This window comes from Chionomys nivalis, chromosome 2 (assembly GCF_950005125.1).
Source record: "Chionomys nivalis chromosome 2, mChiNiv1.1, whole genome shotgun sequence".
In the NCBI taxonomy this organism is placed as follows: domain Eukaryota; kingdom Metazoa; phylum Chordata; class Mammalia; order Rodentia; family Cricetidae; genus Chionomys; species Chionomys nivalis.
In genome coordinates, this window is record NC_080087.1 from 78,884,201 (window position 1) to 78,907,939 (window position 23,739).

General features: G+C 51.7%; 3 protein-coding genes and 1 pseudogene across 3 annotated transcripts; 2 read left to right on the top strand and 2 right to left on the bottom strand.

Annotated features, from left to right (window-relative positions):
• Positions 1-4,180: 4,180 nt before the first annotated feature.
• Positions 4,181-4,605, bottom strand: Znf576 (zinc finger protein 576). The gene is given in 3 exon segments (XM_057760898.1): positions 4,181-4,331; positions 4,333-4,424; positions 4,426-4,605. Coding segments are annotated over 3 exon segments (423 nt in total).
• Positions 4,606-7,278: 2,673 nt separating this feature from the next.
• On the top strand, positions 7,279-14,920 carry Irgq (immunity related GTPase Q). Its single transcript, XM_057762204.1, has 3 exons — positions 7,279-7,538; positions 7,977-8,508; positions 9,695-14,920. The coding sequence occupies exons 2-3, from the start codon at positions 7,979-7,981 to the stop codon at positions 10,926-10,928; spliced, it is 1,764 nt and encodes a 587-aa protein (XP_057618187.1). The 5' UTR covers positions 7,279-7,538; positions 7,977-7,978; the 3' UTR covers positions 10,929-14,920.
• A 3,111-nt stretch (positions 14,921-18,031) lies between these two features.
• Pinlyp (phospholipase A2 inhibitor and LY6/PLAUR domain containing) lies at positions 18,032-23,676 on the bottom strand. The gene is made up of 5 exons (XM_057762858.1): positions 23,607-23,676; positions 22,625-22,741; positions 18,693-18,845; positions 18,377-18,520; positions 18,032-18,186 (listed from the first exon to the last, which is right to left on the bottom strand). The coding sequence occupies exons 1-5, from the start codon at positions 23,674-23,676 to the stop codon at positions 18,032-18,034; spliced, it is 639 nt and encodes a 212-aa protein (XP_057618841.1).
• LOC130870241 (proteasome subunit alpha type-3-like) lies at positions 19,698-20,497 on the top strand (annotated as a pseudogene).
• Positions 23,677-23,739: the final 63 nt, after the last annotated feature.

A 23,739-nucleotide genomic window follows, 5' to 3' on the forward strand; every position in this document is an offset into this window, starting at 1 on the left:
TGCATGTTTGTCTGCAGGCCAGGAGAGGGCACCAGATCTCATTATATATGATTGTGAGCCGCCATGTGATTTTTGGGAATTGAACTCAGGACCTTTGGAAGAGCAGCCACTGCTCTTAACCTCTGAGCCATCTCTCCAGCCCGTATTTGTGTTTTCTGATGGTCTTAGGTGACCCATGAAAGAGTCGTTTGAACACACAGAGTCCTGACCCACAGGTTGAGAACCACTACTCTAAAGGCTCGAACACTCAGTACTGTCACACCGAGTCTCGGGATCCTAGCACATAGATGACTGATAAAGGGCAGCATGCTCCCAGGTGTGATCCATACCTTCATGCCCTCCTGTCATGAGGCTGCAGTGGAAAGCACAGTGGCTGCCATTATGGTCAGCAGCTGGTCAGGACCTGAGAACTGAGATGGGCATTCTAAAGGACTAGACATACAGGATGCAGGTGACAGTGCTCAAAGCTCAGACTCGGGGAAAGGAGGATTGAGGGCCTAGAGAAACAGGCCTGCCTGTGATACCAGCTACTCCAGAGACAGGTCAAGCCCTGTGCAGTTCGGGCAGACTGATCAATTGGGTTGGTACTTCCACCTCAAGATGGCCGCACGGTGGCTGTTGTCTTCAGAGTCCAGAAAGGTGCTGGTGTTAAAATGTTGCAGGAGAGGTAGGGTGCCCTCCAGACCCCATGGCTGTTGTGGCCACCTTCATGTCCTTAGCCCTCTGCTATCACACCCAAGCAGGCAAGTTTCTTTTTTTTTTTTTTTTTTTTTTTTTTTTTTTTTTTTTTGGTTTTTCGAGACAGGGTTTCTCTGTGGTTTTGGAGCCTGTCCTGGAACTAGCTCTTGTAGACCAGGCTGGACTTGAACTCACAGAGATTCGCCTGCCTCTGCCTCCCGCAGGCAAGTTTCTTGCCCCTCTCCTATTCTGTCCTCGCCTCAAGCTCAGAACTGAAGCCTGACAGTTTGCTGAAAGCCTTATTATCATTGAGCTCTTTGGAAGGCTGGCCTCCAGCTAAAGCCCTAAGTCAGCCATGACCCAGTCAAGAGTGCATGCTGAACCGCACCCTACACACTGTCTTGACGGGTGAGGCAGTGAAGGCTGGAGACACGGTATTTCTTACCCCTAGGAGCTTGAATTCAAGTATAAGTCCCTCCAAAGCATGGCTGCAGGCCCTGAGGAGTGCTGCAGAGAAACTAGGGTAAGGGGCAAGCCAGGGCAAGTCCCTGAGCAGGCTGGGACTTCCTTCTTAGGAGGTGGCAAGGGTTGAGAGCTGAGTATCAGTGAGGCCTTTGGAGAGGGCTACAAATAATGCAAAGGGAACAAGTGCAAAGGTCCTGGGGCAGAACCCAGCCTGGTGTGGGCGTAGTTAGGAAAGAGTTGTAACCGGAGACTGTCCTTTTGTTCCCAGCCGCCCAGACCCAAATAATCACACAGAAACTAGATTAATTACAATACTGTTTGGTCGAGGATGTCTCAGGTGTATTTCTAGCTAGCTCTTACATCTTAACCCATATTTTTATTTTATATTTTACCACGAGGGTCGTGGTTTGTTACCTCTTGCTTCTTGGGCAGCTACATGGTGTCCCCCTGACTCTGCCTACTCTCTATATCTCTTCCAGCCTAGCTATATTCTGCCCTGCAATAGGCCAAGGCAGCTTCTTTATTAACCAGTGGTAATAAAACATATTTGCAGCATACAGAGGGGAGTCCCACATCAAACAGTGATTGTACAGCTGAGAGGGAGGTGACTGCTTGATCCTCACAAGTTTTCAGTTGCTATACATAGGGTGTCAGTGGACTCCATAAAGCAATACAGTGTGTCTTTAGCAGAGGCTGGAAGTGGGTGGTGGTGGGAAAGGGGGTCAGCCAGGAGTCGGGGATATCGCTGCATGAGAATTTGCCTGAACACAGTAGAGTGCACAACTTACCAGTATGGTGGCAGTTGAGCTGACCAGAGACCGCAGGAGACATACCAATCCATTTTACATCTTTTGTCATTCAGGTGGTTGTACCTCATGCATGGGGTTTGGGCTGTAGACACAAACTCAGAGACCACCATCGATGCCATTACAAGCCTTGGTAACCTTGACATCTGAGGGCTTTGAGGGTTGTACTTGATGAGATTTTATCTGTTTGGAGTCAAGGAAGCAAGTGTGGGGGTTGAGAGAATACCTGAGGCAGAAACAAGGCTTTCACCAGGTGCCAAAGGGAAGGCTTCACTTCTGTACACTTTAGTATCTTGGAAGAAAAAAAAGTGTTAGCCAAATGACTACACCCATTTCCCATTCATCACCCCAGAAAAAGAGCTCCAGGCTAACCCTGTCACACATCCCACACACCAGCGGGAGGTGACATTTTCCATGTGAGAACTGCTGTCCAGACTCAAGGGTGTTATAATTTTAAAAAAACGGCATGAGAGAAAGATGCCATGTGACAGAATTCACGTGGAGGGGTTTTAGGGGAAAGGGAAGCTAAAAAGAGGGAAGGGGGCGGGGAGACTGGCCTCTGGCGACAGGAGCAGCAGAAGAGAGAAGGCGGAGAGACAGGCAGAAAAGCAGGGACAGATGAGACAGAGAAAAAGACAGGTAGGAGGTGGGCAGGGACCTTTTAAAAGGGAACATTATCGGTGTTACAGAGGAGGTGCTCTTAGTGGCTACAGCTGAGGACCTGTCAGAACCCCAAGGGCAGGCCAGTGCAGATGCCTGAATACTAACACAGAGTAACTGGTCTGAGGTGAAGCCAGCAATTGGACAAGGAGCTGGAACTGACACCTGCCTCCTGCTGTGACCTCTCCTGTATGGGACAGGGACCTAAAATAATGGCAGCTTAATTCCTGTTCCTGTCACATCGTAACAATGCTTGATGACAGCAGCCCAGGCTCCTCCTATCTTGTTGCTCTGCTATTCTGTGTTGCTTTTGACTTTATGGTGACGATTGCTGGGTAACCACGTCCAATTCCACGGAGAAAGGGAGAGGAAAGGTAAGTCTCTCCCAAACTTGGGAACTCTACCCAGAAATTTAGTCAGACCTTGGTCACAGTGCCACAGCTAGCTGCAAGGGAATCTGGAAAGTGTGTTTTTGTTTGGCTCATTAAAAATTGACAGGAATAATTTCTACCACATCCACTTCACCTGTGGCCTTTTTGTTTTTCCAAATAGGGTTTCTCTGTCCTGGAACTTTGTAGACCGGGCTGGCCTCAAACTCACAGGCGTGCACCACCATGCCCAGCTCACCTTTGGGCTTTTAAAACATTCCTCAGGGACAAATACAGACTCAGTGGGACTCATTCCCAGGGCAAGGATGACACCCACTACTCTGCCCCTATTGACAGTTAAACTCTTCACTGGGCCTTTCAGGAAAGTCGTAACCAGGGCCTCCACAGGAAATCTCAGTGTTGGCCAAATGGCAGAAGGCATCTCTGTTTGATTCCAAACTAGTTCTTCTGTAGGGCTGGGCCAGCTCTGCCCTGTGCCCCCTGCTCCCCACTTCCATATGTTCCCCAGCAGTTCCCACTCAAAAGCCAGGGCTCACTCTTTAGATATTTTAACATGGATGTTTGGTTTTTAGACACCCTTTCTGTTGGTTTACTCATGGCACCACATTTGTGCATATAAAAATAGCCCATCACTAGAATGGTACACAAAAGTAGTGAAAATGGGGCGTAAATTATCTGGCAGTGGGTAGTACCTTGTAACACCCTTGCCCCTCTGAGTTGGGGAAAGCTGGCATAGGGATGGAAGAGAAAAGGGCCTAAAACTGTAGGCCCCCCAACCCAGCCCCCGTACCTCAGGGTCTGGAACTCACCCAGCATCGCAGGCTAGCAGCACTTCCCTTCCCTGCCCCCACCCAGGCACCAAGCCAGGGTAATTTCCTCCTGCAGCCCCTGGCATCCATCTGGGAAAAATTAAAGGTGATTATAGAATCTGAAGCTATTTAACTGGGAATGGGGAAGATAGGAGCAATTTTCCCTCCTTGCTTTCTCAATGCATCTATTTATCCGATGCCTCTGCTTCTGGAAAGACCCTATGTTCTCCAAAGCCCACAGATGTGACACTCGACTTGTGCCTTCCTGGCAGGGTAATGAAATCCTCCCAGGAGATCCGGACCCTGGCATGGGTGGATCCCCCAGCTGTAGAGCCCCATCACTGCAGAGAGGGCTCCTGTCTACTCAGCTCCCCTAAGCATGCCCGCTGTAGTGTTGATGGCGCCCTGCTTTCTGGGCAATATCCCGGCCACACTCAGTCCAGGCAAAGGAGCTAGGGGTGGTGTGGGTTTCATGGACCTGGTGGTGCTGCCTGAGAAGCGGACTGGGTCTACTGGGTCTTGGGTGAGCACCGTGGGGAGGGCTTGGCAGTAGGACTGTGGCTGCATTGGTGGATCAGGGCCTTGCTGGAGGGGCATGAGCAGGCACAGGTGAAGCAGAATGAAGAAGGCTTCCTGCAGCTTATGGACCATAAAGTCTTCCAGGTGCTCTTTCGTCATGTGACGCTCCGGGAAGTTGGCATCGGTGAACGTGATGAGGCAGTGGGTGCACTGTGGAACTCCTAGGTGGCCTGGGGAATATGGGGGAAAGCGAAGGGCAAGGCCAGGAGGAATCTCCATGCCCTGTCCTGGGCCTTGGAACCACACCAGCCATCACCAGTGACTAGGCTGTGTGTGGATGAGCAGACTGAAAAAGAAACGAAAGAGTGCAGCCAGTTTTAGAACCCGAAGTCGGCCTGTCCGACAAAGCGGTGTGCACGGTGATCAAGACACTGCCTGAGGCGAATCTCCATACCCTAGGCAAGGACAAGTTTCATCATCCAAAAACTGGGGTCTTGATCTTAGCAACTCCATACATTGTAATGCTACAATGTCGGCAATTACTGCTCCTGAGACAGTGACAGGCAGCCCTGACGCCTGGGAGCTGACACCCCTAGGCCTGTCTAGAGAGCAGATGCAATTTCACAGAACGTCAGTTAGAGACAAGGCAACGATGGGATCCAGACAAGAATGAATATTACCCAAGCCATGAGCGTGACAGCTGCTGTGCCAACTTCAGCCCCAGTCCCTCCCTCCCTCCCGGGTCAGGCTTACCATCACTGACAGGTGCACGCGCCTTTAGCCCCAGCACTTGGAAAGCAGAGGCAGGCAGGTGGCCCTCTGAGTTCAAGGTTAGCCTGGTCTATAGGACAGTCAGGGATACACACTTGGCTCCCAGATGTCTGAGCTGCTTGTTACTGTCTCAGGAGCAGTCAGTTGCAGACACTGTAGCGCTGCGCCAAGTTACTGAGACTTTGTCTCAGAAAAACAGAACAAAAAGAAAAAAAAACCAATCATGGATGCCTCTGCATGCTGAACTCTTTGAACTCTTCCTGAAAACCACACACAAACCTAATCCTGTAACACCGCCCTTTAAATTTTTTTTTCACTTTTTTCAAGATAAGGTTTCTCTGTGTAGCCCTGGCTGTCCTGGAACTCACTCTGTAGACCAGGCTGGCCTTGAACTCAGAGATCCACTTACCTCTGCACACCCCCCCCCCCCAGTGCTCGGATTAAAGACATGTGCTACCACCAACAACCCTATAAACCCTGTTTAACACTCTTCCTGCCTAGAGACTACCCCCAGTAAAGGACAAAGGGTATGCCTCAGTGGTAGAGCCCCTGCATAGCATGCACAAGTCTCTGATATACATGTCATATATGTATATGAACAGAGATCCGCCTGTCTCTGCCTCTCGAGTGCTGGGATTAAAGGTGTGCCACCACCATCTGGCTATATATATAAGATTTTCAAGAAAGGGTTTCTCTGTGTAGATCAGGCTGACCTTGACCTCACAGAGATCCACCTGCCTCTGCCTGTATTAAAGACGTATGCCACCACCCTTTTGATATAAGAAGAAACTGAAGTCCAGTCACATTGAAAGTCTAAGGATTAGTTGGGCAATGGTGGCACATGCCTTTAATCCCAACATTGGGGGCGGGGAAGCAGAGGACAGGCAGATCTCTGTGAGTTCAAGGCCAGCCTGGTCTACTTAGCTAGTTGTAGGACAAGCTCCAAAGCTACAAAGAAAGCCTGTCTCGAAAAAACAAAAACCAGTCTAGGGATGAGTTGGGCCAAGAACCTTGGGACTCATGCACAGTAAGGATATTCCCAGTCACAATGTCACAGCCCCAACCTCACCTGGAATCCCCTTATCCCTCCGAATATCCTGTCCTCAGAGCAGGGTACATCTGATCATGAGAGGACATTTCTGGCACATAGCTAGCTAGCTAGGGTCACTGCAGCCACTTCAGATACAGAGGTCCCTTTAGTGTTACTCCTGCACCACCCCTCTATCCAGCAAAGTACTCAAAAAGGTTGCCTCCCTCTCCTTGGAGAAGCCTGCCGCTCCGCGGTCTCTTCATAGTGATGTCCCCCATGTTCTGGTCAAGAACAACAACAACAACAACAAATGTGTGAGGCTACGCATGTGTCACCGGCCACAGAGGGCCCGTTAATTTTTTTTTTTTTTTTTTACAGTCATTGAACTCTGATGACACTCACTAGAAAAGCTTCACCCGTCTCATACGAGAGACTCCTCAGGTTTTTGACACTTCGGTCTTCAAGTCCCTGTGACCTCTGATCTTCACCAAAACAAATCCTTGACAAGATGGAACCCTTGATCTTTCATACCAGCGTTGTCCTAGTTTCTCACGAGGGTCCAGACAAGTGGTGGCACTCACACTTTAGCCCGCCTCTTCCCAAGAGACACCCTTCTCTGACATCTGTGAGTCCTGTCTCACCCAAAGCCACCGCGGCCCTCGCTTGCTTCTAGCTCATTTTTGGACCGCGCTGCTCCCACGCACTGCCTTCTTCCCCAAGCTCGCGGCGCCCTCTAGCTTTCCTCCTCATAGCAAGAGGACTGTCCCTTAACTGCGCCTGAAAGTCGATCGCCACAGCGCGGCTACCTGAGGAGAGCGGGGTAGAATCTTTCCAGTCTACAGACTCTAGTGATCTCCGGGTCTGTTGCCTCCCACCCATGTCTCCCAGCCAGGCTCAAGGTTGTATTTCGGCATTAGCACAGTCAGTCAGCCAGATCCTGGGACTAGCAGGTGGAGAGGTCCTTCCCTGTACTTGGGAGCGTGATGATGACGTTCGTAGGTGTTCCGTACAACTCGAAGCTTACTGCTCGGACGCATAGCGTCTTGTTCTCTTTGCCGTACAAGCCTATACTCACTGCGCAGGCGTTTTGGTTGCTGGTCGGGGGGGGGCGGGGGGAGGGCACCACCCACTAAGCTTTCTGCGCACGCGCTCGGATTACATTGTTCCAGTTCCCAAACAGCCTTAGCTAGGAAGAAAGAGCGTCCCGAGTGCTGAGTGCTGCCAAGAACTTGTCTCCCCGCGGCGGCGTTCCAAGACACACCCGGTCTTGGAAGGAATGACGTCAAGATAGAGCCACCCGAAGGCGTCCGAATGTCTCTGAATCCGGACGCTCCGACCCCTTCAGCCTCCCTCAGCTCGTCTTAAGGGGCGGGGCTCCCTCTGTTCTCCTGGCGTGTCTACACTTTGCTCGGTTGGTGATTTGGAACGGGGAAAGGGAGGGCCATCCTCGGGTCCCCGAGTGACTGCAGCCAGATTTCTGAGCTTTTGAAATAGAAAGAGAAATGGGTTCGTGTGGAGAACGGACAGACACCTAGCTCTCCAGGGAATAGGCCCTTGGCTTTGGGTTTCTAGGTCCTACAGTCACACTAGAGAATGGAAATAGAGGACAGACCGGAGGAGTGAAGTCTGGATCTACAGTAGAGCAGCTAGGAAAGGGTGTTGCCGGGCGTGGTGGTGAACGCCATTAATCTCAGCATTCTGGGAGGCAGAGGCAAGAGGATCTCTGAGTCCTGGCCAGCCAGGATTACACAGTGAGACCCTGTCTTTAAAAAAAAAAAAGCAAACGAAAACAAAACAGAAAGTCTCCCGTGTTCCTGACCCCTGTGTTTCCCCACCTCTTGCTTTCCAGCAATGCCTCTGCCGCAGGGTGACGTGACTGCCTTATTCCTGGGGCCTCCGGGCTCGGGAAAGTCCGCGCTGATCTCCGCGTTATGTGGCAAGAATGTGGAAACGGTAGAGATTCCTGAAGGACGGCCGGATTCTGGAGTCCCCGTTCTGAGAGCTGCGGCCCCAGGCCTCTTCCTAGGCGAGCTGAGCTGCCCACCCGCAGCTCCAGGACCCTGGGCGGCGGAGGCCAACTTGCTGGTATTGGTTCTACCAGGATCTGAGGGGACTGAGGAGCCCTTGACCCCAGCTCTGGGAGAGGCAGCGCGGGCCGCCCTGGCCCGAGGGACCCCGCTGCTGGCTGTACGGAATCTCCGTCCTGGAGATTCCCAGAATGAAGCTCAGGCTCGGGATCAAACTGCGGACATGCTGAACAGTGCTGGGTTAGGAGCTGCGCCTCTCTTTGTGCTACCGGCCGATTGCAGCAGCAGTGACCGCTGCGAAGAGCTGGAGCGCCTGCAGGTGGTGCTGCGGACCCAGGCGGAGGCGCTGCAGAGGTGAGGGAACGAACGGTTCGGGCTGGGTAGGGTGGCCTGATGTCTTTAGCCTAGACCCAGGTCGGCTACCGTGGTCTTTAATGTTCTCGAGCCCAGTTCGTAGAGTGTTAGAGGCAAGACTTTATTGGCTGTCTATTTTTCCATACTCTACTTATTTTGCCTAGACTCCCCCAACCACCCATGAGCACAGATTTTGATATCAGGGACGTTTCATCATAAATGAGGACTGAGGGCTCGTTTTTTTGTTGTTGTTTGGTTTTTTTTTGTTTTTGTTTTTACCCTTTTTGTTATTTAAAACATGCACCCATCAAGGGTCAACTGGAGGGCCTGCCACAAAGATCTTAGCTTGTGTAAGCTCTCTGACATCACAGGCCCCCTCTCGTTAGAATTGAGAAGAGGCCCAGACATGTGCAAATACTGTGTACAGACAAAATGCTGGACTCTGACATTTGTGGTCCCTCGAAGATTTTACCCGAAGACTCTCCAGCACCCTCGTACTCATCAGCTTGGTTCTCAAGTGACCCCGTCCCTCCCTCCCCCTTTCCCTAGCACCAAACACTTTAGGAAGGAGCTCTGTTTCTGATTGGTCGCCCGACTCCTCCATTCCCCAATTCCCTCTCAGAAGCACACTGCCTACTGACTCTCTCCTAAACCCACTCCACCCCAGCTGCCAGCTGCCTCAGTTTCTGAGTTAGGAAGGGGCTGCCTCTGCCCGAGAGCACTTCCCTTTACTAGCCTCCCTGCCCTGCCAGTCCTAGGTGAATTCCCCCTCACACGCCCTTCCTAACATCCACCCTTAGGAAAAAAGCCTTTAGGGACATCTTAGGCCACGAGGCATTCGTTGCATTCGCCACTACGTCCTTGCCTTCCTCTAAGCCCCACCTCCTAGAAGCCTGCCCTAGTCATGAGGTTTCTATCAGGGAAGATACCGAGTCCTCGTTTTTGGTTCTGTTGAAAACCTGACCTTAAGTTTACCTGTGGTATTCAGACCTCTGGGCAACCCTTAAGACCCTCCCTTAACTTTATGGTCCTGCCCCACCTGATTTCTTATTTTGCTTTAGTTCCTGGGATTCAGAAAGATTTTTTTTTTTTAATATAACCATGGCCAGGTTCTTGCTCGCCCAGCTTTTCCTGCTTTTAAAGCTCTTCTGCCTTTGACCTTTTCCCTCCCTCCCCACCCCCGCAGGCTCCTGCCACCTGCCCAGGATGGCTTCGAGGTGCTGGGCGCAGCAGAGCTGGAAGCTGTGCGCGAGGCCTTCGAGACCGGTGGCCTAGAGGCGGCACTGTCGTGGGTGCGCGCTGGCCTTGAGCGCCTGGGTAGCGCGCGACTGGACCTGGCGGTGGCCGGCGCTACCAATGTAGGACTTGTGCTGGACATGCTACTGGGCCTGGATCCTGGCGACCCAGGTGCTGCGCCTGCCTCGGAGCCCACTGGACCCACCCCTTATCCGGCTCCAGAGCGCCCCAACGTGGTGCTCTGGACCGTTCCCTTGGGCCCCACGGCCACATCCCCTCCCGCCACCCCTCACCCGACCCACTATGATGCCCTGATCCTCGTCACCCCTGGGGCTCCCACCGAAGAGAACTGGGTCCAGGTCCGCTCGTTGGTGTCCCCAGATGCTCCACTCGTCGGTGTGCGGACGGATGGCCAGGGCGAGGATCCACCCGAGGCTCTGGAAGAAGAAAAACCTGAGAAGCTCGAGAATGCAAGCGGCGGGAAGTCAGGGGATGCACGCAGCGAAGGAAAAGAAAACACTGGCTCTGGGGACTCAGGGCCCACAGCTGCTCGGAGCCCGGAAGATGAGCCGTGGGAGGTGCTGGAGGAAGTGCCTCCGCCGGTGTTCCCTCTGCGCCTAGGTGGTCTCCCGGGGCTGGGAACCTGGCTGCAGCGTGCACTGCCTGCGGCTCAGTCCGGGGCGCTTCTGCTGGCGCTGCCACCCTCAAGTCCCCAGGCGGCGCGGAGGAAGGCAGCGGCGCTGCGGGCAGGAGCGTGGAGGCCAGCCTTGCTGGCCAGCCTGGCGGCGGCGGCCGCTCCAGTACCAGGATTGGGCTGGGCTTGCGACGTGGCGCTTCTCCGGGGACAGCTGGCTGAGTGGCGGCGCTCGCTGGGCCTCGAACCAACGGCAGTGGCACGCCGTGAGCGCGCCCTTGGCTTGGCTCCTGGAGTGCTGGCCGCGCGCACGCGCTTCCCGGGCCCAGTGACACGCGCTGAGGTGGAGGCCAGATTGGGGTCCTGGGCCGGCGAGGGCACAGCAGGAGGCGCGGCGCTGGGCGCACTCTCCTTCCTTTGGCCCGCGGGTGGTGCAGCAGCGACAGGTGGGCTGGGTTACCGTGCTGCTCACGGTGTACTGCTGCAGGCCCTGGATGAGATGCTGGCTGATGCTGAGGCGGTGCTGGGACCCCCAGAGCCCAACCAGTGAGGAGTGTGGTAGGGGCTGGGGTGTCTGGTGACTTGGTTTCTGGCCCCACAGCCTCTGAGATTGAGGGGTGGTACTCAGATCCGGGGACTTGAAGGAGACTGACTTCTCGTTGAAATCTGCGACATACAGTCACCTGATTTCCTGGGTTATGAATGGGAGTAGGGTCTGAGCGCCATTAGTTTGCCTTTCAGACGCTAATGCAGTGAAGGGAGTTGGGGGCCTGGGCTCCTAGAAATGGGAGCCTCTTGGCCTCCAGCTGGCACCTGGTCCTAGATATGTAAGCCTAGATTACTGCCTGTGAGTGGACCTATGGCTGTGGGCCTGGTACTATAGGGAGTTAGAACCCTTGAAGGGCTGGGTCCCAATGGGAAACAAAATGTGTAAGTTGCCCCGGAAAGAACAGGTTTTTGGGACCTTCATTTCAGGAACCATGAGAGTCTTAAATGCTGGTGCTTAAGAAGTGGGACTTCGGTTGTCAATTCCTGTGTTGTGGGAAACCCTGTAGAGACACCCTGGTCTCATGGAGAATGGAGGTTCGTCCGCCATTTGATCTCGGAGGCTTTTATGTAGAGAAGGTTGTCGCACAAAATTGAAGGGAAGGAACCAGAGGTCCAGGCATGGTGGTCTCCTGATGGACAGAGTCCGGGAATGGGGTCTTTTCGTTATGGAAGAGTAGAAACCCACACTTGAGAAAGGCCTCCCCGTGCTATACTGGGAAAGGATGTGACTACCCCCACTTTAGAGGTACTGGGTGATCCAGGGTCTCTGGCATGTGTGTTCCTGTTCCGCTTTACTCTATCACTGGTTTCTTCTGTCATAACGGCCTTAACTATTGGGCCTTGGAGTGCTTCGCTCTTGCTGTTTTGGAAAGGCAGGGGGTCCTGCTGCAGCAGTCTAGACTTCTCTGGGAAGGTACCAGGAGTGAGGCAGAGGCAGAAACCACAGTGCTGTCAGCTTTGTGTAGGTGGGAAGTGCCACCGTATGGTTCTTCAGTGTCAAAAACAGAAAGGGAGGACTGGGTAGATGGGACCGCCAGGCTCAGAGATGCAGGCCAGAGGCTCACTGACACAGCAAGGCACTGCGTGACCTGGCCCGCGCCTCTTCTCATTCCCTACTCATCTTTTTTTGGGACTGGGTCCTTATCCATCAGATCTCCCTGAAATGGCTCCTTTAGAAGCTTTCTGATCACCCCCAAGTAGCTTACACTGACCCTGGCCATGTGATCATTCCTGTGTCAATAATGGCTTTATTTATTTGTTCATTCTTTCATTCACCTGGTTGTTGGCTCTTGCCCGTGTCTGTCCTTTTCTTGGGTGTACCCTAGCACCTAGAGCAGTGCCTGACACACGGTAGGTGCCTAGTGTTTTTAGTATTTTAGTTTATTGATCATTGGCATGTGGCCTGGAATTCAGGTGGTCAATATCTTGTTACAGAAAGGGACAAGCTAGGGAGAAGCGAGCACCTAGTGAGAGAGTAACAGGGATAGGAACGGCTTGGTCATTTTCATCACTTGAATGAGTGTCGTATATCTGCCAAATGAAAGCATTAGAACCATGAGAGCTTCTGAGGGCTGCGTAGTCGGGTACCACCCCCATCTAACCTTGAACTCTCACCAGTGACACAATTTGCCCCCACACGAGTCGAGGGGGCACCTGATATGGAGGCGCATGCATGCAACCCCAGCACTTGGTGGAGATAGGAGAACTAGAGGTTTAATGCCATCTTCAGTGACAATGGAGAGCCGCAGGCCCATCTGAGCTATGTGTTCCATCTCACTATTTAGTCTAGACTGACCTTGAACTGAGCCCCAGCACCTGGCTCCATTTTAAAGCTCTTATTGAGATACCTGGCATTCTTCTCACTGAGAGCCTACATGTCCCTTACACCTGAGCACACCTCAGCTCATATGACACACCTGTTTGGAAATACTTGAATTCCTAGGTGGAGAACCCAATTCACATACCCACGTTGCCTCAGTTAGGTTTCATAGGTTCCCCCGAAGCTGGGGTTTGAATCCAGTGCCTCACATATTCAAGGCAAACACTTTATTCTGGAACTGTGTCCCTAGCCCTTCATGGGGGATGGGGGTTCTGGAAAGGGGCGCTAACACTGCCATGCCCCCAGCTCCTCACTATGGACTCTAGGCAGGGGCTCTACCACTAAGCTACATCCTCAGCTTAGTGGTAGAGCCCCTTTGATTTTGAGACGAGGTCTCACTCAGTTTCCTGGACTGACCTTGAATTTGGGAATTTCCTCTCTCAGCCTCCTGAGTAACTGAAATCGCAGGCCTGCACCACCTCCTGGCTTCATAGTTTTTCCAAACCTGTGATGTGTTGGTGAATCAAATACAAATAAAATTTGAGATTGCCTTTTCTCAGTGGCATTAGTCACTTGTGATTAGTGGCCACAGTGTGTGACAATACAGATATGAAGTGGCTCTAGGATTACAGGAGGTCTATACGCAAGATCCAGGGGCAGAGGGTCCTACCTAGTTGGGGTAAGAGGATATCGGGCAAGTCACCAGCAAATGGCATCTAGCAAGCTGTATTGGTTGCTTTCTTGTTGTGTGACAACATACCCAAGGAAAGCAACTTAGGAGAGAAATTATATTTAGCTCAGAGTCTATGGATACAGGCCACTATGATGGGAGTCTTGTCAGCAGGAGGGCGAAGCAGGTGGTCATATTGCAGCCCCGTTTGGGAAGCAGAGAGAGAAATTCTGGAATTCAGTTCGATTTCTCCTTTTACTTCATCCCAGGACCACCGTGTATTAAATGCTTCCTCAAACAGTATGTGGTCTCACCTCAGTTAGCCTAGACACTCCTCCATAGCCACATCCAGACAGTGACTGTAGGTTGTAAGCCAACAGTGTTAGCTACCACTGCAGGTAGCTGAGAATTTGCTGTGTATATGCATGCGTGTGTCCAAGCATGCCCGCTGGCATGTGAGCGCGCTCGAACACATACCCAGCTCCAGTGTACTGCTGCTGCTCCTCAAAGACCTTGAACATAGATGTTAGTCTCTATTGCCTGGGCCTACTTCCCTGAGAACAGTAAGGCAGCCAACCTGGCGCCTTCTATGATTCCGATGAAGTGCCCTGCTCTCGCCAACACTCTGCTCTTTTGTTTTATTTATTTTTTGGTATTTTGACATAGTGTAGGCTTGCCTTGAACTCAGCATGTAGCTGGCAATGGCCTTGGAATCCTGGTCTCCAGCTCTGACCGTGCCTCACCTTGGTGCCTCCTGGCATCCCTGCTCTGGGCTTTGCTGCTGCTCCTTCTCTCCTCCAGGCAGCAGGTCAATGCTGGACACATCAGAAGAAAGCAGCATGTGTAGCCCTTGCGTGTGCTGGTCAGCGCTGTTGTGTTGTGGCCTGTGTTACTTGAGGGTCCAGGCTGTCTCAGACGCTTGAGTCCAGGTGTCATCCTGTCCCTTCTCCCATCCTGGGTTGCAGGCAGGAATGGCCGCCTTCTATAAACTAGGTCTTCCCCCTCCGAGGTAGGATGATGTCTTACTCTATAGCTGCCTGGCTTCAAACTTGTGCAGCAGCCTCTGAAGTTCTGGTGTTAGGGGGGTAAGCGACTACATATGGTGCCTACCTCTTTGGGTAGGATTTTAGGCTTTTTTGGGGTGTAAGTAAAGCTGAGAGTGAGCTGCCTGTCTCAATAGAAAAGACTCCTCTTCCTTGTGGACAAGCCACTGGTTGCCAGCAGGGTGATCCCATGAGGCTCCTGGGGTCTGGAAGAGCCTGAATGCAGGGATTCTGGGAAATGTCAGCCCTCCAGGCTGGAATTGCAATGGTACAGTGAACCTTGGCTTTGGCCCTGTCAGAAGAGCAGGTTCCCAAAGTCGGAGAGCAGATGAGACGCCTCCTTAGCTTAGGGGAGAGCCCTACACTTCTGGCGCATGAAGGAGCTGTCTATTGGAATAGGGGACAAATCCAACAGTCTGGTCAACCTGTGGTGTGTTTTGGAAAAACGAATAAAAGAGTAGAAATCCTGTTGTGTGTGTGTGTGTTTGTAAAAGGTTTGATTTATTAATTTTAAGTATGTGTATATGCGTGTGGTGGGAAAGGTGCTTTCATCTCTGAGTCATCTCCCCCAGCCTTGAACTTTTTTTTTTTTTTTTTTTTTTCAAGACAGGGTTTCTCTGTGGTTTTGGAGCCTGTCCTGGAACTAGCTCTTGTAGACCAGGCTGGTCTCGAACTCACAGAGATCCGCCTGCCTCTGCCTCCCGAGTGCTGGGATTAAAGGCGTGCGCCACCACCGCCCAGCGTTTTTTTCTTTTTTTTTTTTCCCCAGCCTTGAACTTGATGATTTTTTTTTTTAAATTCTTTTGGTTTTTTGAGACAGGGTTTCTTTGTGTAGCCCTGATTGTCCTAGAACTCACTCTGTAGACCAAGCTGGCCTTGAATTCACAGAGAGCCACCTGCCTCTGCCTTCCCAGTGTTGGAATTAAAGGCGTGCGCCACCACTGCCTGGTGAATTGGTGATTTTTAAGAGCTTCCAAGTTTGTGATGGCCAAGCAACTGACTTCTGGAGCCAGTCTGACCCACTGTTCCCGAGTTCAGCCTCTCTGAGGGCAAGCACTTGGATGTGCTCTCAGCCTGACTCTGGATTCTAGCCACTGGGACAACAGCAAACATGATGCAATCAGAAGCTTGAAAAGTGCTTATGAACTGGGTTTCCTCCCTGGCTGTCCTTGGGCTCCCTGCCATCACTGTCAGGTTGTGAAGCCCAGGCTGGGGGCTGAGGATAAAGCTCAATGCGTTTTCTAACAATCCCCCAGTGAGGGCTCATGTGTGGCTCAGTGGTAGAGCCCCTGCCTAGAATCCCCCAGTGAGAGGCTGGAGTATGGCTGAGTGGTAGAGCCCCTGCCTAGAATCCCCAGTGAGGGGCTGGGGGCGTGGCTCGGTGGTAGAGCCCCTGCCTAGAATCCCCCAGTGAGGGGCTGGGGTGTGGCTCGGTGGTAGAGCCCCTGCCTAGAATCCCAGTGAGGGGCTGGGGGCGTGGCTCGGTGGTAAGAGCACCTTCCTAACATAGTCAAGGCCGTAGGTCTATCCTTACTACAGACACAAAATTTATGAAGGCTTTTGGTATGTAACCTGGGCTATGTTTCAGTTCATTATCCTGCCTCAGTCTCCCAGGCATTGGGTTTAAAGGTATACTCTACCGAGCCCTGCTAAAACCCTAAGCTCTGTTACATTTGAGCTCTGTGATCTTCAAACTGATTGACACCCCCTCGGAGTCTCATCTCCTGAAAACGGGTGAGAGTGGCAGTGCCACTGTGCAGACTGAAGCGGGAAAGACGAGAAGCCACCTCTCAGAGGCCAGCACACCCGCTGTTTCTGAAACTACCCAGCTGTCAGCCTTCTGACTGGGGAAGGAGTTAGTTCCGGTGAGGTGTGGCCATGGGACCAGCTCCATCCATGGAGCTGAGAGTGTTGAGCCACTCCTGGGTCACACAGTGTTTAATCATACAGGTGAGGCATTTCTAGGTACTTCCCTTTGGCACAGAAATTGGCTGATCCATGCCTGGAACGAGCAGAAACCCGCTTTGGATTATGCTAAACTTGTAGAGCGAAGGGAAGCACCAGCCTTTTGTGAATGGGTGCTCATTCAGCAGATATACACCCCTCCCGTGTTTGGCTTTGGCCTTGTGACTCACCTTAGTCAGTGGGGTGCTACCAGAGCTAACCTCAACAACAACAACAAACACCTTATATGCACTTGACTCTCATGCCGTGAGGACATCTGCCAGAGAGCCAGTGATGCAGAGGATTCACAAAAGTCCACAGAGGAGCCGGTTCTAGATCAAACCAGCTAGGAGAGCCATCCCAGCCCAACCTACACAACCTTAGAAGGCGTGTTGTCTTAAAGTCTTAGTTTGGGGCTGGTTTGTTACATGGCGTTATTGCAGCACAGCTGACTCATACACCTTTGTTGTTTTCGGCAGCTGAGATTAGGAAGTTGTTACTGTAGCATAATGTAGCCTGCTCCAGTTGGTGCAGTGACACCTGCCAACTAATGGCCACGCTAAGTAGCAGCTATCACAATGATTAGTGTTTACTGAGACATAGTGTCTGAAGAGCCATCATTCCTTTAAAGGTGGCACCAACTGCTGGATGTGCTTTTAAAATAGCCTTCTTCATCATAAAACAACCCTGGGGTTCTCACTATTAATAGCCACCCACTGCAGACACAAAAACAGGTGAGAGAGGGAGAGTCAAGTCAAGAGAGGTGGCCACGGCCTTTGGAGTGTGTGACAGGCCAGGGTTCAAATCGGGATTCTCGCCCATCTAGCTGTTTGACTCAAGGCAAGTGCCAGCCACCATCTGCCTCAGTGTTTCCACCTGTGAAGTGGAACAATATCAATTCCAACTGGGTGGGGTTTGCAGCTGTGATCCCAGCATTCTAGAGGGTGAGGCAGAGTTTGCCTGGAGTTTGAGGCTGGACTGCACTATATAATGAGAGTCTCAAATAATAGCAATAAATAACAAATCAAGTTCATGGAGCTCTGATTATAACATGATTATAAAAGATAACATACTTAGGAGATTGGCATGTTGCCCTTCAAAAGCAAGGACCACATATTTTTCACCCTTTTTCTTTTTAAAAGATCAGGTTCTCCTGTAGCCCAGGCTGGCCTGACCCCCCCCCACTCCTACCCCAAGTCTTACTGTGTGGCTCTCTGGCTGTTCTGAAACTTATTATGTAGACCAGGCTGGCCTCGAACTCACAGAGATCTACCTGCCTCTGCTTCCCCAGTGCTGGGATTAAAGGTGTGCGCCAGCACCGCCTGGATCTTTTTCTGTTTGTTTTTGAGACAGGGTCTGGCTATGCAGCCCGAGTTCATCCTGAACTCACCATCTTACTACCTTAGCCTGTGTTACCACATAGAAACCCTCCCTTCTTTGAACTGGAGCGGGAGGAGGGGCAAGAGTCAGAAGAACGCTGGGACCCATACTGTTTACACCCACCCTCCCAAGATGCATCCGGTCACAAGGCCTGAGGTTTACTCTGTTCATCAGTTTTAATTTACGGGTGCCTGAAGAGCTGCAGGCCGAGGACAAATGGGGACCTCGAGACACATACTCCTTAGTCTTCACTCACCCCTGCCAGGCGGGTAGGGCGCGGGCAGGCAGTCTGCCCGGCGCAGAAAGTAGAGGTAGGAGGCCGAAGGCACCTCGGCTCCAGCCTTGGTGTGGCAGGCGCTCTCTGTGGCACAGCCTCTCGTGGCAAATTTCGTGTTGATAATACCTGTGACGACATTTCAGGACGGAGTCAGCTTCTTCGTGACCCGGGAGTCTAACACACACATCCCCGCCCTGCACCATCATTTCTTTGTCCAGTTCTCCGGAACTCCCCCCATCACCTGTAATGGGGGAAGTGTGGACCTCTGTTTCTGACACACGCCCCTCCCCCCATCAAAGTCTATCCACCAGCTCACCAGCCTGCACATTGCCAGCAAAATAGATGCAGTGTGTTTCTGGGCCCACGCAACGAGCTGTCTGGGTTCCTGGACACGTCTCTTGGAAGGGCACAATGCAGGAGGGACACATCAGGCCATTCTCCGTCCGATTGTTACGAGGAACTGTGAATGATGACGGAATATAAAGCAGATTGGAAGAATTGTTACCCCCAACATCCTTGGAACCTGGGGATCACCGGGTTGGGTTGGTGGAGTTTGTGGGTCAGGAAATGAAGCAGCCAAGGACTTGCCAGATGTCACAGGGCAGGCATCCTGTTGTTGGGGTGGCACTTACGGGGCACTGAGACACTGTTGCAACCGTCGCTCTGACAGCAGTGGGCGTTGGACACCATGTAGTCATTGGGACTCATGGTGGTAGATACGAAGCCGGAGTAGCAGTCTTTAAACTTCGTGCAGGCCTTGAAGGTGCTCACTGACTTTCGGCCCTCTGCAGAGTAGGGATAGGAATAAACCACTTCCTCCCCTTCCCTCCTCATCTCACCATTCCCTACCTCCCTAACAGGGACTCTCTCTCTTTCTCTCTCTCTCTCTCTCTCTCTCTCTCTCTCTCTCTCTCTCTCTCTCTCTCTCTCTCTCTCACACACACACACACACACACAAACTAGGGCTGGAGAGATGGCTCCTGAGTCAGGAGCACTTGCGCTGTTCTAGAGGACCCAAGGTTGGTTCCCAGTTTCCACATCTGAGCCTACACTGTAGTTCCAGTGATCTGTTGCCCTCTTCTGGCCTCCTTGGGTACCTGCACTTACATGCACATACAAACAGTACACATACACATAAAATAATGTTTTTGAGGCAGAGCCTCACTATGTACCTTGGCTTCCCTGGAACTTGCTCTGTAGACCAGGATGGCCTAGAACTCATAGAGATCCACCTGCTTCTGTCTCCTGAGTCCTGGGATTAAAGGCCTGCGCCACCACACCCATCTAAAATAAGTATTTTTTTTTTTTTTTTTGGTTTTTCGAGACAGGGTTTCTCTGTGGTTTTGGAGCCTGTCCTGGAACTAGCTTTTGTAGACCAGGCTGGTCTCGAACTCACAGAGATCCGCCTGCCTCTGCCTCCCAAGTGCTGGGATTAAAGGCGTGCGCCACCACCGCCCGGCAAATAAGTATATTTTTACAAGGTGCGTGTATGACTTCAGGCCTGGAAGTGCTCCTCGGCCCCCTGGTTAGCACCATGCGCTCCACTGGCACCGGGTGACCTACCAGCCTCTCCATTCTCTCCCAGTGGAGGAGTTTTCTGAGTTGAGAATGCCCCGAAGGCTGTGGGAATAGTAGGGAGTAGATGGAAAGACGGTGTTGTCTTTGGGGTAGGAAAACTAGTGTTCTCTAAACCTGTGGAGAAGGCCCCAAAACATGCCCTCTTCACGTTGATTGATATGTTGGAATGGTGGCAGCAGGTCTGCTGGCAGACATTTGCTCGTTAGCAGACATAGCAAGAGAAGAAGTGTCCGACTTGATATCTAACACTGGCTGTAATGTTCCTCTTAAACATCTTGCCGGCAGAGTGGCTATGCACACACACACACACACACACACACGTTACAGCGCTGTTGGACCTTTGGGCTGGAGCTTCTTGGTAGGATCTTATGGCTTGTACCACAGCACACAGCTCTATGTGACTGAACCATTAGGCCTTTCACACGGTTATTGGCAAAGCCAGGCAAGCCACAGAGATAGAAATAGAAGATCTTCAAGGGAAAGAAATGATTTGCTGTGACGTAGTAAGTTGCAAAAAATAAATAGTACATGATGGAGTTAGAACTCGAACTCAGCTGGGTTGGCGAATGAACTAAAGGAAGACATGAAATTGTTCCAAAAGATGTAAGGGGGGGGGCAGGCGGTGGCTGCAGATGCCTTTAATCCCAGTACTTGGGAGGCAGAGGCAGTGGATCTCTGTGAGTTCAAGGCCAGCCTACTCTGTAGAGTGAGTTCTAGGACAGCTAGGGTTGTTACATAGAGAAACCCTGTCTTAAAAAACAAAAACAAACAAACAAACAAAAATGTAAGTAAGGAAACAGAGAACTATGCCGTGGAATCTTTGAAGGGAGAAGATGAGCCAGATGATGACAATCTATAGTGTTCTCTTCACCATCTCTTCTGGTTTTCATTTCTGTGACTGTCCCCTATGACTAGCACCATGGATCACACATACACACTAACCAATTTTCATTAAATTTTGTCTATAGATACATACAATATATATATATATTGCACATGTGCCCCCAGTGAGTGTGCTAAGAGTTCTCAGCGGTCAGTTCTTTTCCGCCATCTTGCAGGATGAGGCATCAAATTCAGTGCTCCACACCAGACCCTCTACCTGCTGAGAGGTCTCACTGGCCCTATAGCAGCTCAGAAAGGTCACATTCACAATCTGCCTGGTGTCAGAGGCTGGTAGGTAGCCCCCCTGCTTGTCTGACAGGGTTCCTTCACCCATGCACTGAGGATACAAATCCTTCCTGAGCCGCCTGAGGCTACCCCTGTGTCTGTGTGAGGTGGACTTTCCCCACCTTCTGTGAAGTTTCAAACCTGCGACAAATGGCTGAAGGCCTGTTCAATATAGCAAAGCTAGACCTGGCCGCCAGGTTCTCCCAGCATCCCTCAGTCCCTGCCTGTTACAGGGAATGGCTGACATAGCCCCAATCCTGAACTCTCCGGCCCAGAGGCTCTTCCCTCTTTACTCCAGACATTTTGGTTACCCCTTCCTGGTCTCTTCAAGTCCACCTTCCTCTCTCACCGCGGCTGCAGGGGTATTTCCCTGCCCTCGAAGATGATAGCTCAATAGGTAAAGGTGTTTGCCACCATGTCTCACGTCCTGAGTTCGATCTCTGAGACCCACGTGGTGGATCTCTGACCTATTCTCTGACCTATACACATACACACACACACATATGCACACACACATACATACACACACACATAGGCACACACACATACACAAACACACATGCGCGTGTGCGACACACACACACACTTTTCTTAATGTTAAAAGAGATCAACGACATGACCCTCATTTGTTCCAGTCCCTCTGCAAGCTGGAAGTCACCCCTCCTGGAACTAAGGCTCTCGTTCCACCAAGGATGAACACACCCCAATGTTCTCTATTTCTTTTTCCTCTCTGAGGTCTGGGGTGCTCTCTTTGATTGAGGCTGGGTCCCCCTTTCCCATTGTACTTCTGAGCCTCCCCACTCCTTCCTCTCGCTCCCCAGTCCTCTTCCTTGCCTTCTCTGCTCCCCCTTTCTTGTCTCCCCTTCCCTCCATCCCTCCTTCCCCCCTTCTACTCCCTCTCTCTCCCTCCCTTCCTCCTACTTCCTCCCCTTCTTTTTGTTTGTTTTAAAGTCAGGATCTTGTTCTATAGCCCAGCTGGTTGGTCTCGGACTCTTCCTGCTTCCCACCCCTTCCAGACATCTCTACTTTCTCTACTTTCTCCGGATGTATTGGCTCCATCCTCAAGGTTACAGTCCCCTTCCAGTCAGGTTCTGTTCCCCCCCGCCCCCCCCCCCGCGAACCCTAACACCATCCATCTCCCCTCCTAGCTCTCCCGGTTTCTGTCCCACCCTCCAGTTAAGAGCATCAACCGCCCTTCCAGCAGAGTTCAGCTCACATCATCAGTATCTCACATCTGTCTGGAACTTTTGCTCCAAGGAATCTGACCTTCCCCTCCCACCTCTGCAAGCACTGCTCTCACTTGCATAATGCCTCCCCCATGCACGTAATTACAAGTAAAAACATTAAAAGAAAAAAAGACTCTTTGCTTCCTGCTAGTTTCCCGTGTCCCCTCATTTTTTCCCTCAGCAGCTCCCCTCCCCTTGCCCCCATTTTATTTTATGTGTGTGAGTATTTAGCCATCCTGTATGTAACTACAAGTATGCAGTGCCAGTGGAGGCCAGAAGGGGGTGTCTGATCCCCTAGAATTTTAGTTAATAGACCATTGTGAGCCACCATGCTGGGAATTGAACAGAAGTCCCCTGCAAGGGCAGCCAGTGCTCTTGACTGTTGCCTCATCTCTCCATCCTCCCATATTCCCTTGTTCAGGACACGCTCAGTTTCAGAATCTCCGACCATAGCGTTTTCTAACACACCACATTTCTCCCACCTCTTTCCTCCCACAACTCCTTGTAACCATCCCCCATAAATGGGGTTGTATCTTCTACCATGAAGGTATCCATCCCTCCCGACCCTTTTGGCCTAAGCCACACCCTCCTACTTGTGCTGGACTCGCCCACGAGAACCACGCATGCGTCTTTGTCGGAATCACAGGTCTTCATTTTCCCGCTGCATGTGTGTCCCGAGCCCTTGCACACTTCACAGCTTAGAGGGCACCCTGCAGCAAGGAGAGCAAAGAACAGGGTGTGTGGCCATGGCTGGGATGGTCTTCAGACCATGATTTGGGCTTTGGAGCTCACAGGAGAGATGACTTTGGAGGAGGGACTAGGGTCTTCCTGGTTTTTCGTGGGCGGGGCACTGAGAACTGTCCAGGCAGTTGTCTGGAGTCTGACAAGGAAGCGGTGGCCATGCCAGCAAAGTGGCTTCCAGGGCGGGAAATGACTCCACCACAGAGCCTGTTTTACTTAATAATTACAAAGCTTGGGGACTTGGGACGCCAGGGTCCTCTGAGCACTCTCAGAGGCAGGGAGGGGTCGTGGCAGAGTTTTCTATGGGGCTTTTGTAAATTTTCAGGTCCAGCTGGTTCTCAGGGTGTGGAACTCACTTCCCTGAAGGTAACCCAGAAGTCTGGGAACTCAGGCAGCGGTACCTGACTCTGAGGTCTGGTCCTAAGTCAAAGCGGTAGACTGAGGTACAGAGGGATCAGTGGCATGACTTCACTCCTGACAGAGGAGGAACCCAGCCATCTGGGTTCCAGGGACAGTGAACCTGGCTTGGGAATGCTGAAGGCCTGAATTCTTCTAAGTTCAGACAGAAAGAACACTTCTGTCTGTCCTTACTAATTAGTTACTTTTTAAAGATTTTCTCTAATTGCCAGCTCTCATCTGATTTTCCCAGAATTCAGATGCAATGTTTTGAGTCTCTTCCTAACGCCCATCAAGCCTTCTCAGACCCAGGCTTCCTCCTCCTTACTCCCTGTCCATCCTTCATGAATCTGATTTTTTAGGGTCTCTCTCTCTTGAGAACCTTGCCCAGTGCCCTCTGAGACCCCAGGAAGGAGGCCAGGTCCCTTTGCCACTTACCGAGACCCATGAGGGTGCAGAGCAGTGCACAAGCCAGCAGGAAGGTCCTGTGTCTTCTAGACCGCCTCATGGTGTGTGAACCTGCAGTCCCAGGTCCTCTGCCCTTATAGGAAGCGGGGCAAGGGCGGGTCTG

Coding starts and splice junctions, on each gene's coding strand:
- Irgq (XM_057762204.1), top strand. CDS start 7,979: ATGCCTCTGCCGCAGGGTGACGTGACTGCCTTATTCCTGGGGCCTCCG. Junction 8,509..9,694: donor CAGGCGGAGGCGCTGCAGAG/GTGAGGGAACGA, acceptor CCACCCCCGCAG/GCTCCTGCCACCTGCCCAGG.
- Pinlyp (XM_057762858.1), bottom strand. CDS start 23,676: ATGAGGCGGTCTAGAAGACACAGGACCTTCCTGCTGGCTTGTGCACTG. Junction 18,846..22,624: donor CGTGGGCGAGTCCAGCACAA/GTAGGAGGGTGT, acceptor CCTACTCTGCAG/AGGGCCGAAAGTCAGTGAGC. Junction 18,521..18,692: donor CAACAGTGTCTCAGTGCCCC/GTAAGTGCCACC, acceptor CATCATTCACAG/TTCCTCGTAACAATCGGACG.